The 12,542-nt window shown below is 42.4% G+C and overlaps 1 protein-coding gene across 2 annotated transcripts in view; it reads left to right on the top strand.

The window, feature by feature from the left end:
- The window catches only part of LOC140312387 (uncharacterized), a 107,126-nt gene extending 94,908 nt beyond the window's left edge, over positions 1–12,218 (top strand). For both annotated transcript variants that reach the window (XM_072390209.1, XM_072390208.1), the window contains 5 exons: positions 4,998–5,112; positions 5,257–5,359; positions 7,631–7,700; positions 7,784–7,887; positions 8,705–12,218. In XM_072390209.1, coding sequence (XP_072246310.1) covers positions 4,998–5,112; positions 5,257–5,359; positions 7,631–7,700; positions 7,784–7,887; positions 8,705–8,915 — 603 coding nt within the window. In that variant the 3' untranslated portion in view covers positions 8,916–12,218. The remainder of the gene's footprint in view (positions 1–4,997; positions 5,113–5,256; positions 5,360–7,630; positions 7,701–7,783; positions 7,888–8,704) is intronic.
- The last annotated feature ends 324 nt before the right edge of the window (positions 12,219–12,542 follow it).

The following is a 12,542-nucleotide window of genomic DNA, read 5'->3' as shown; positions in this document are numbered from 1 at the left end:
AGAAGACAGATGCCAAACACGTCCAACAGTCCCATCATTATACAACTGCTGATTAAGTAGACTAGAAACAGCTTATTCACCATTGCTAACTAACACCAACATAATTAGTTATATCATATAACGGCTTACTTTGTTGTACTTTGCGCCTTAAAACCGAAGTATAAGTATATATGTTATTATGGAAAAAAACTCATTTTAACCAAGTGCCCATGTATAATCAATGCACAAATGTTTGTTCAGCATCTGTGTAATTCGCTTTACTTAGACTTACAGGATCTACTACAGCATACAAGAACAGCCTCTGAAAATCGGTACCACTGCATGTTGCTAATGGACGAACCTGTTGCTAAACACACTTTCATGTCAGAAAGACCCTCTCAGTATGTGTGCATCATCACATTTCACATCATCTGAAAATGATGAGAGAGAAGAGAGATGTGTATGGGAACTATATCAAAAAATTTCATCACTGACTTCATTGACAGCAACTTTGCATATTGATCAGCTAATATCAATCACTTCAGCGACTGCAGTGATATCCAACTCTCATATCCAACATTAGATTGAGCAGCAGCCTTTGTATAACAATGTTAGCTGCCACTGTGACTGTACCAATCACTTCAGGTGTGACAATGATGATGATCACAGTTAAATAGAAACATTTCATTTCAATTTGTGGGCTTAGTTATGATTTTTTTTATCCTAGATATTCAAAGCTAAGCACAAAAGATTGGATGAAAATATGGTTTAAGTGGTGCAACCCAAGGCACATCAGTGTGAAGGAAAAACATTGTATGAGGGACATTGAGTTGCTGGCAGGTAGCATTTGGCCATACAACCTGCCGAGGGAGTTCTCTAATGTTACTGTGATAACTGTGTATATTCCCCGTCTGCGATGCTGTGGCTGCCAGTGACATCATACACACTGTTGTGTAACGACTTCAGACATCCCACCCCCAGTCTCTTTCCTTATCTCTGGTGACTTTAATCATGCCTCCCTGCCCTCCACTCTGCCCACTTTCACTCAGTAAGTGAAATACTCCACCAGAGATATACAACCCTGGACTTACTGTACGTAAGTATCAAGATCCATACAGCTCAACCCCCCCCCCCCCCCCCCCCCCCCCCCCCCCCCGCACACTAGGCACCTCCTCCCTGCCTACATACCTATAGTGAATTAACAACCACCAACAAAGAAGTATGTGAGGAAGTGGTCTGATGAGTCTAGCATGGCACTCACAGACTGCTTTGATACCACAGACTGGGAAGTGCTGTTCAGCCCTCACAGGAAGGACATCGACACCCTGAAGGGAGCTGAAGAAGCTGAAGGTTAGGAAGGCTGCTAGCACACCACCAGACTGCTCACAGACTGTGCAGACCAACTGTGTGGGGTTATTCTGCACATTTTCTGACTAAGACCTCAGACTGGAGAGAGTGTCGGTCCTGTGGAAAACCTCCTGTGTGGTCCCAGTCCTAAAAACTAAGCAACCAAGGGAGCTGAACCACTTCAGACCAGTAGTCTTGACTTCTCACCTAATGAAGACCGTGGAGAGGATTGTACTCAGCCAGCTCAGACCCCAAGTTTGCAGTGCTCTGGACCCACTCCAATTCCTGTACCAACCGGTGATGGTGTGGAGGATGCAGTCATCTATTTGCTTCCCTGCTCCCTCTCCAATCCAGAGACTGCTGGACCACTGAGAGTCAAGGTTTTCTTTTAGTTTTCCAGTGCTTTTAACATAATTCAGCCTCTCCTCCTCGAGGTGAAACTGGAAGATACTCAAGTGGATTTTCTCACCAACAGACGGCAGTATGTGAGGCTTCAAAACTGGGTGCCTGATGAGGTGATCTGCAGCATGGTGGCTCCCCAGGTCACGCTGATCTCCCCTTTCCTATTCACTCTATACACATCATAAACAGCACCAACAGCTGTCAGCTCCAGAAGTTCTCTGATAACACTGCCATCGCACTGCCATCTGCCATCGCAAAACAAAGGAGATGGTGGTCGAAGGCTAAGTCTACAACAGTCTCAGCGGTGAACATCCAGAGAGTGGACATTGAGTGTGGATGACTACAGGTTCCTGGGTGTTCACCTCAACAATAACCTGGACCACCAACTCTGATATTCTGTTTAAGAAGGGTCAAAGCCGACTTCGTCTTTTGGTGTGTGCAGGACCTTGCTTATAACATTTTACCACAGTGGTTGTATCTGCACTGCTCTTTGCTGTGGTCTGCTGGGAGTGTGGAAGCTCAGGGAGAGACAGAAAAAGACTAAGCAAGCTGGTCAGGAGGGCCAGCTCTATGATGGACCGTTCCCTGGACTCCACTGAGGAGGTAGATGAGAGGAGGTTGTTGGCCAAGCTGACATCTACTATAGACAACCCCTCTCAGCCCCTGCACCACACTGTGAGGTTTTTAAGCAACTATTTCAGCAACAGACTGCTGCTTCCACAGTGCAGGAGTTAAGGCTTCCACAGATCTTTCATCCCATCAGCCATCAGGGTTTTCAACAACCACTTCTGACGCAACACCATTTTTCTCTGTGCAATACAAAATGTGCAATATGTTCATGACTAGGACCTAAAAATGTGAAATCTGTTGTTTATTCCTTAACTTACTTTGTTTTGTAATATAGCTTAAATTGAATATCGTTACTGTTTTTAGATATTCTGCCAAGAATATGCTCTTTACTTCTTACATTTTTTTCAGATATGATTATAGCTTAATGATCTTTAGCGATCTTTTTTTCAGTCGCTCTCGATCTTGTATCCTGCTACTGCTGTGACAAAGAAATTTCCCCACTGTGCAATGAATAAAGTTCTATCTTATCTTATCTCTTATCTTATGACTGTAAAAAAGGACATATCAAATCAGGATGACTTCTGTGTAGGTAATTGAAAAGGAAGGATTAACAGAGCCTGGCTTTAAGCCATAGTAACTGATGAAGGATAGGTTCGGTCACTATCTGCCACTATCATAAAAACAGGCCTTAGGTAAACACATTAAGAACCAGTCTGTATTTCCACTGTTCTATGATGGAACCAGTGTATCACCATGATAACAGACTAATTCAAATGTCGAAACAAAACTGATGGATAAGGCGAATAATTTAAGAAATGTTGTATGTGTGGACATTTTCCTTATTTTCCCTTTTAAAAAGATAAGTTCCATGATGCCGTCATAATTCTTTATACTTCAGGTTATCCTGTTAAATACAGCATACTCACCATTGAAGTAAATCAGTCATTTGTTCATTTGTGTTGAATAAACACAAAGAATGGAAATACCTGTGATTGAATTGAATAATATATTATTAATGCCAATGTGAGGAATTATTTCTGCAGCACAAATAATGAAAACAGTCATTAGTCAGTGTAAAAAAAAAGTTATTGCTGTCGGCAGGAATGACCTCCTGTAACATTCTTCATTGCTTTGTGTATTAGTCTGCTGATGCTGAGCTGTACTGTGAGTCTAACACTCGCAGGAGAGATGTGCATAAACATAAAGGGAACTGCGCACTTTTAATTGGTGTTGTTCCGTTTTATTAAATATTACCAAAATATTTATGCACTGAGAGGCAACTATTCAAAAATGGATTCAAAGCTTCTGTAAGAATATTAATAAAAACTCTGTTGTACTATGAAACAAGCTTTTTGATTGGATGGTTTTCACAGAGGAGGAATATTTGTTGACAAACACAATCACTAAAAAGTGTCCCATACAAATATGTTATAAACCATTTCATAGTTATTCATATACAACCTGAAAAACAGCACTGGGATGATTTTATGTCATTAAATATTGTAAATATTGAGTCATACCATATTGGCTCACAATGACATTTATCATCTGCTATGAAGAAGTTATCTGTATCCCAGATTTACCGAGGTCCCTGGTATCTGTGGGCTCTCTAGTTTTGCTCTGTGCAACGAAACTAAAGTACTTAGGTAAGAGAAATTCATTGATTTCTGAAAAATGCTGCTTTCTTCCTGATATTCCCACAAGGCCCAGCTGAAGACTGTGTTTGTGCATTGGATGTAGGCTATGAGTCGGCCTGTGTGGTCACTTGCTCTTGCGGTACTGCGGCATCCCTTTCTTTCTAAAGATAGTGAAAATGGAAGTTTAAAAAATAATGCTCATAAATACTCAGCCTATTTACAGCTCTGTGGGAGCCAAAGAAGTCCAACTTTTCTATTGCTTTCAGCTCCATTTTAACTGCAGCAGCAGTCAGAGCTGCAGCTGTTTTCAGGGTGGCCGGCTTGTTGTTCTGTCCTAGCGTTTATACTTTTTCTGCTGTGCTGTAAAAACTGGGTTTTATTTTCCTGAAAAACATAATAAGCAGTTGACATGATAAAAGGCTCTGTTGTCCATGTGTGGCCAGTAAGCACTCTGAAAGCCACATTCAGGGCTAGATAATAGATCCGCCTGTGTTTGGATTCAATTATGCAGAAAACAATGCTTCTACCAAGCAAACGACTTCCTGTGGCGCTAATGAAAACAAGCAGCAATGAGCTGCAGTGGCGGCTGAACTAATTGTTATGCCCTGATCTCGGCCTGACCTCTTCCGAGGGAAAGCATATTATTATATGACAAACCCACTGAATATTTACACCTTGCACTGAAAGATTGTGCTTGTTCATTAAGGTTTAAAATGTTGCAGATAGGTGTCATGTGTTGGGTTGTGGGGATAGGTTATTTATCTGGATCTTTCTCACTGGGGTTACTTTTAGGCTTCTCGGTCCATAACAACAATTAAAATGCTTCCAGAACTGAAATGATAGTTAATACAATATAATACAATAATATAGTTGTGCTACAGTTTGTCTAAGGATCAAAGTGACTGTTTCACTGCATTTCACTTGATGCAAACAAAGAAGCACCAGTGTTTTCCAACTAAATGCATTCCAAAAGTCCAGAAATATGCTTAAATTTTTTCCTTGTCGTGTCCTCATTTTCAAACTCCACCATCCTTCGTCACTTCCACCCACCACAACCTGTAGATCATAAACGAACATTACAGGGCCTACTCCTGGGTGGCTGAGCTGATTCAGGTGTTTATCGCCATCAGCGTCACCGTGTCCTTCCTGGTGATGGGATCTGCCATGAAGCACACGAGTAAGTTCAACATTCCTCATTCTTCAACATGTAGAGAAGTCATGATTCAACAAGCAGAAGACTTTTGCTGTTTGTCATAATCTGATGGCTATGAATACTTTATTGAAGAATGCTTAGACACACTGTGTTTTGTGTTTCTCTCAGTTGATGGTCTGGTGAGTTCACTGTGGAGCAGCAAACTGGAGTGGATGTCTAAAGCCTGGGAGCGAAACTTGCCAAACAAACATCACGTATGCTCAGCAAAAAGGTGACATCCTGAGCTAAAGTGTTTACTCTGTAGAAGAGTTAAAATGATGAGAAATGTGGCCTGATACATGGTTAAATCTGAGGGGTCATTTCTATTGCCACATTTCTGTGTAGACTGATATTTTTCATTATTTCCCACAGCCTGACATACTGCCTCATAGATGAATAAACCAAAATGAGTAGAAATGTTACACAGCAGAGGCTTCCAGGTTTGATCCCCGCCTGCGGCCTTTCTGTGTGGAGTCTGTTCTCTCCTTGTATGCGTGGGTTCTCTCCGGGTTCTCCAGCTTCCTCCCACCGTCCAAAAACATGCATGTTAGGTTAACTGGTGACTCTAAAATTGTCCCTGAGAGTGAGTGTGAGCGTGCTTGGTTGTTTGTCTCGTTTGTCTCTGTGTGGCCCTGTGATGGACTGGTGACCCCGCCTCTCGCTCGATGACCGCTGGGTTAGGCTCCAGCCCCCCCGACATCCGACTGACGGATTAAGTGGGTATAGAAGATGGATGGATGTTACGAACTATTCTAAAACAACATAGGAGCCAGTGCAAAGTGGCTAAAACACGCGACCTCTTGGCTCTAGTCCACGCCTGGCAGCTGATTTCTGAGTGTGTATTTGTTGTTAGAATAAATAACTCAAATGCTCTGCAGATCAGACGTGTGTTGGAGGATATACGATGTAGAAAAGTTCCACACTAACTGTTCTTGATCTGAAAAGAGGACAGGTCTTGCTACCGCATGGCTTATTTCTGGCCCCAATTTCTGTCACAAACACAGTAGTTAACCCTTTTGTGACCTATTTCTGCAGTTATTTGTCAGAAAATGTTTGATGACCTGGTCTGAATTGACTCCACTTCTTCAGTAAAACAACATGAAACCATCCAGGGAGCAGCAGGACGGACCAGACTCACTCAGCACACTGATGTTTACAACGTCACGGATCTCAGTCATGCTTATGGTCAGAGAGTGCAGGATAACATCCTGACCTCAAAATGAAAGAAAATCAAATATGTCCATGTTTCATGCTTAAAAGCAGCCCTGCAGAGCTCATAAGATGTTGTCAGTAAACAACAGATTCTGAATCTTGAGACCACGTTATTAAGTTATCCTGCTGCCACCATAAGTAAACTGTGGTCACCGGCTGATAATCTTATTCCTACGCTTAAATGTGGCTTTGAGTCTTGTGGCCATACAGTGATAGTTCTCCTGCAAATGTCACCAGTGGTTTGTGAAAAGATATATATGCAAATAGAAACTTTGGCCAAATCTCTTGGCTTTTCCTGTCCATTTGTAGTCTGGCAGATGGGGTAGGTACCCTTTTTCCTTTGGGTGATCAAGTCGAAGAAGTCGTGTAGCCGTCTAAAAGGACCCGATCGTGCAAGTTGAAGGGTTTTCTGACCACGGCAGCTTCATCTCCTTGCACAAAAGATGATTTTGGTCACATAGGAGGAATAGGGATACGGCCTTAAAATAATTACACGGGGTGCTTTTTAACGTCACTCGTTTCAAATACAGCCCCAGTTCCAGAAATGTGGGACACAGTAAAATTGAAATGAAAGTAGAATGCAGTGATTTGCATAAACAATACTTTATTCACAAAAGAACATCGAAAAACATCTTGCAAGTGAGACATTTTGCCATTTCATGAAAAACATTCGCTTATCTTGAATTTGACGCCTGAAAACATTTGAGAAAGGTCCATGTTTCCCACTGCCTAGCAGCGCCTCTTCTTCTAATGTCAGAGCTGAGGAGACAGCTGCTGGGGCTTGAGACGAGCAATGTTGTCACATTCGTGTCTCGTACAGCAGTTTTCATATTCTCTTCTTGTGCTGATCGAGCTTGAACCTGTATTTGTAGATTTCCTGAGCCCATTGTAGGGCCAAAGATCATCACACGCATCCAGGATTGATTTTTTTCGGCTGTATCTCCTGCACACAGACCCGTCTTTAGATTCTGTGAATCTTTTTACATTATGTACTGCAGATGGTGGGATATTCAACGTGTTCCCAATTTTACTTTGTGGAACGTTATTTTATTCCTTGGTCGATGCAGTTTTTAGCAGATTGTCCATCTTTACTTTTGAGAGTTTCTGTTGTTTCTTTAATTGTTAGTTGCCATTGAACAAATCATGTCATGCAGCAGCTCAGGTAATGGAAAGAATAACCAGAGCGCTGCCCTGTCATGACTTTAGTTTAAACTTAACACAAATAAACACATCCAAGGCCAACACGCTGACTGCTGAAGTTCATCTTATTTTTCTCTCTTCTTTCTTCTAGTCTGGCCAAAGGGTTGGTGTCATTGCTTGGATTTGGTATAATCTTCATTGTGTCTGTGTGTGATCCCAGGGTAAATAACACACACACACACACACACAAGCTTGACTGTCATCTGGAACTCTGCCAGTCACCCATGTGTTCCATCTTCTTCAGGGTTTTGTTGTCATGTTGGACAAAGTCGTATCATTCTCCCTCAACACTGAAGTGGGGCTGTTTGTCTTCATCATGCTGAGAGAGTCCAGAGAAGACAGATACAAGTGAGTCGCTGTCGTGTTCAGGGGTGCAGAGGATGTGCGCTTCAGATTGATTGAAACACCTGCAGTTACCTCAGTTAGGGCCAACAAAGCACACAGCCCACCTGCATGTGTTCACATGTTTGTGTTTCAGCAGCACAGATATTCACAAGAAAGGCTTCATTTTAACAAAATGTCCAGTTTTTTATTCTAATTTAAAGCAACATTTCTAAATGCTTATTTAAACTTTAATATTCTTAGGGATTTCTTCTTATTCCAAACTTTTTTTTCACAATGGCTTTGATTCCTTTCTCTCACCTTTAATGTGTTTATGCATTTGGCAGACGCTTTTATCCAAAGCGACTTACATTCATATCCCAGTGAGGCAGGTAGCATAAGGGGGCTTAAAGACCCCTACTGGAGGTAGTACCTTTCATGCAGACTCAGGATTCAAACCCCAGTCACCCACATGAAAGGCTGCTATCGTACCACTAGCCTCAGTGACATTACCCCACCTGTAAAGGGTTGTCAGCAGGGTATTTCTCAGGTTTCTGAATTTCAAAGCAAGAATTTCAAATTTCAAGAGCTCAGTGAGTTGGTCACCATTATAATGAGTGAGCTGCTCCCCACTAACACGTTTCCTGTAGTGTTCCCCAGTGGAGGATTTTAGTCAGGACACAGCACCACACAAAGATGTTTGAAGGAAGACAAATCTGTGAAATAAAGCTGCAGTCTGAGAAAGTGGCCCAGATTGTGCTGAACTTTGGGGCCCTCAAATAATCTTCTGTGGGTGTGAATGTCTGACTGCAGTGAGGAAACCCTTCTCTCCCTTTCCTTCCAGGCACCTTGCAGTCCCGCTGCCAGTGGGTGACTGCGTGTTCAGCCTCACTTGGCTGCTGCCCACCTACTTCCTGTTTGCAGTAACCTACGATGTCCTGGAGACCCTGGCAGATGTCACTCATTACCTGCCTTTCTACAGTCACGATCAGGAGCCACACATCCACAATCTGACTGGGACCTCCACATCAGCCAATGTCTCCACCCTGCTCTGATCCCCAAACAGCCACATAGGAAATGGGCCAGTGGATTGGAAACTGCTACAAAAAAATCAGAAGCTTAGCAAGTGCTTTTATCTTGTCATCATCCTTAACAAGCTCTTCATGAATTTTTAAAGACAAGCTTTCTATTTTGGTTGCATCTTGAAATGACATTTTTTTGAGTTTTGCACTACACTTTTCCAAGACCGACGATCAATCCAACTGTGCGGCCGGTGGTGCGACAGCTTCAGGGGGCACTTCAGCTGCGTATCTCTGTAACCACAGCAGTCACTTCAGCTCATATAAACTACACAATGGCTTCTAACCACATCAAAGCAGAAATAATCATGTGTGCCAGAGGATTTTATCCAGCATACACCTGGTGAAATGTGTATAAAGATGTGTTCACACATTTTCCACACAGTTAAACTGTGTATTTTCATAGTTCTCAGTCTGATCCGCAACTGCAAAAGTTCAAGATGGTGATGCCCCAAATGCTTCCAAATGGGAGCAAACAAATCAAGGGCTAATGTCAATGTGGTTCTGTCTGTCTTTACGCTACACTTCATGCTGTACTCCCCAAAGTAATGATTGAGACCGCTGGACACAAAGCTGCAAAAGGGTCCAACAGGGCAACGGTAACACGTTAGTCACAGCTGTCCTTACCACACACACCTTGCATAGCATCAAATGTCTCAACTTTTTTTGCTTTTTAATTCACAAGGACATTAAAAAAAAAATCTCTGAAAGCATCCTTAAAATCAGCACAGATACAGAACAATTACGTGAACTTTACATGTCAATTCAGAGTCTTATGATGCTAGATCACTCAGTTAGCTAAATGAGAGGTCGTGGGGACTGCTGTGTAATGTCGGCCACCCTGCCACATTGAATGCAGGCAGCTCATGGTGTTGAAAATAGAGGTGTTGGAGCACTCTGCTGGTCAAACTATGTAAGTACACCATTTCTGAATGACCTCAGGAAGGATGTAGTACAGTAGTTAGGGCTGTCACCTCTCAGCATCAAGGTTCTCTTGAAAGGCCACACAGAAAGGCCCGGGCCTTTCTGTGTGGGGGGGTTTATCTGAGAATGGTAGAGAATTCCAGAGGTGGGAATAAGTCACTGTTTTGTCTTTCCAACTAAGTCTCCAGTCAAGTCCCAAGTAAAGACGTGAGCCCCAAGTCGAGATGTGGAAGTCCAGACTCAGGTCCAAGTCATACACTTTGAATTTTCGAGTGCTTTTCAAGTCATCCAACCAAATATTTAATTCAAATGCAGAATGATGATTGCTTCTTAAAAGGTGCATTTATTTGCCAAAGTAAGCAACAGGTGCAACTGATCAAATAATAACCCAGGACTACTAAAATGATAAACATGGATGAAAGGCCTCCTTTATCAAACTATCAAGCCAGAAAACATACTTAACCATTAAGCTAATGTTAACTACCCACTAATCACTTTTCGTTCTTTACGTAGCTTCAAATGTTGAACTAAGTTGGATGTTGTTGCCTCCCTGTCTGTAATTTTCGACCTGCAGGTTTTGCATACTGCAGTTCGCTTCTTGTTAATCACTTGGTAGTTTAGGTGAGCAAACCAAATCACCTTAGGTATCATTTCTCCCAACTAGGAGCCAGTAACGTCACAGTCTTTGTGCATCTCTTCTGTGACTCCGGGTAGTTGATATGTTCAGTCCTTTATGACCATCAAGTCAAGTCAGAAGTCATTAAAATTGTGACTCGAGTTCACAGAATTTCTACCATGATCCTAACACATGCATGTAAGGTTAGGTGGACTGTTAGCTGACTGTAGGTACAAGTGTGCATGTTAATCCAACACTGTGCCAGCCCACCGTAGACCCGTGCAGCCTGTAACCCACCTTCCAGCAGGTAAACAGCAGAGGGTTCCTGGTTCCAATCCCGGCTGGTTCTTTCTGTGTGGAGTCTGTTCTCCCCGTGTATGCGCATGTTCTCTCCGGGTTCACCAGCTTCCTCCCACCGCCAAAAAACATGCTGTTAGGTTAACTGGTGACTCTAAAATTGTCCTTAGGAGTGAGTGTGAGCGTGTGTGGTTGTTTGTCTCGTTTGTCTCTGTGTGGCCCTGTGATGGACTGGCCACCTGTCCAGGGTGAACCCGCCTCTCGCCCAGTGACAGCTGGGATAGGCTCCAGCCCCCCCACAACCCTGAATTGGATTAAGCAGGTATAGAAAATGGATGGATGAGCATAGAAACTGGATAGATTAATATATATTGTGTTTTGACCAAGGACTAGGAAAGTTCATATCCGACCCTGTACATTTTCACCTCAAGGATCAGGTCTTCTCACTTTTCATTTCAATTATGAAAAAACAGTATCTTTAAACTCTAAAGCACAAATAAAAGCAGCCACACCTCAGCTTAAACCCTTCCGGAAGGTGCCACATTGGTGATTTAGGTGGCTGCGGCAGATGTTCTTTTTTCCTTGTGGCTTTATTGACGTGTGTGTGTTAGTGTGTGTACTGCAGCTGAGAGCTGCCTCTCACACAGACCTGCAGCAGCCATAAAGTTTTCCAAATCTCTTTAAGAAGTCACAGATGTCTTATTGAAAAATGTCACTGAGGCTAAAAGCATCTGGTACCTTTGTTTGAAATAGCACAGGTTCTGTAACAGGCCGCTGCCGGCCAACTGAAGCATCTGGAATTACGGCTTTCACTTCTCATGTGGTTAGTGGTCACACATGCATGCTAAAAGAAGTGCTGGCTCAGGCCTCCTCCTTCATTATTTATCCTCGTCCTGCAAGGTTTATTATCTTCTTAGAGAATGTCAGATACTGTACAGTAATTTCATTTCATCCCAACCTTTAACCATCATCTGATCAATTCCCCATTGCAAGCAAGACTAAATCTGATGAATAAAGATTGCTTATTCCAGTTTCAGGTGTTCACGTGCTGCAACGTCCACTCAACTACAAATCAATTTCTTTTAAAAAGGAAAAAAAAAAAAAAAATCAACGCTGCATCTCAGAAAGCACCAGAATGAGGATGTTAACATGGAGAATCAAGGTCATTGAAAAGTTTTATTTGGTTCATCAAATCCGTTAAAAGTCAATTATTTGTGTCTTGACATAATTAAAACATGGACACATGATTGTCGCTGACTTCTGTGGTGTTTTCCAGCACTGGCACGACATTGCATTTCTCCACACACACAAATCAAAACTCAAAACTCTTATCAAAATATATTTTATTCTGGACTTAAGTTTCACTGATCTGACTGAAACGATGACAGATGGATGTGATGCAAGCGGCAGAGAAAAAACAGAACAGAAAAGGCTGACTCAGCAACCATCTTTACCCGGACCCAACCTCAGCATCCCCTGAGGGGAGATGTCAGAACTTTAAACAAGCAAGAAAAACAAATAGCACGAAGGACTCCAAACGGAAGCTCATGAAATCTCTTCAAGTCCAGTGGTAGAAACGTCCGATTTATTACAGGGCATACAGAAAGGAATAAGTTAATGAGCAGTTGTACAAACGTTTGTCAGAAGAAGAGCTGCTCTTGGAGGCAGTTTGGTCCACTTAAACCTCTGAGCAAAGCCAAACTAAAGCTTTCAAACTTAAAATGTTCAAATTGGACATAAGAAACTGTTTCTGCACTTCATTCTAA

The sequence above is a fragment of the Leuresthes tenuis genome, unplaced genomic scaffold (assembly GCF_036924035.1).
Source record: "Leuresthes tenuis unplaced genomic scaffold, fLeuTen1.0.hap1 SCAF_7, whole genome shotgun sequence".
In the NCBI taxonomy this organism is placed as follows: Eukaryota; Metazoa; Chordata; class Actinopteri; order Atheriniformes; family Atherinopsidae; genus Leuresthes; species Leuresthes tenuis.
This window is presented reverse-complemented; position numbering and strand designations above follow the sequence as displayed.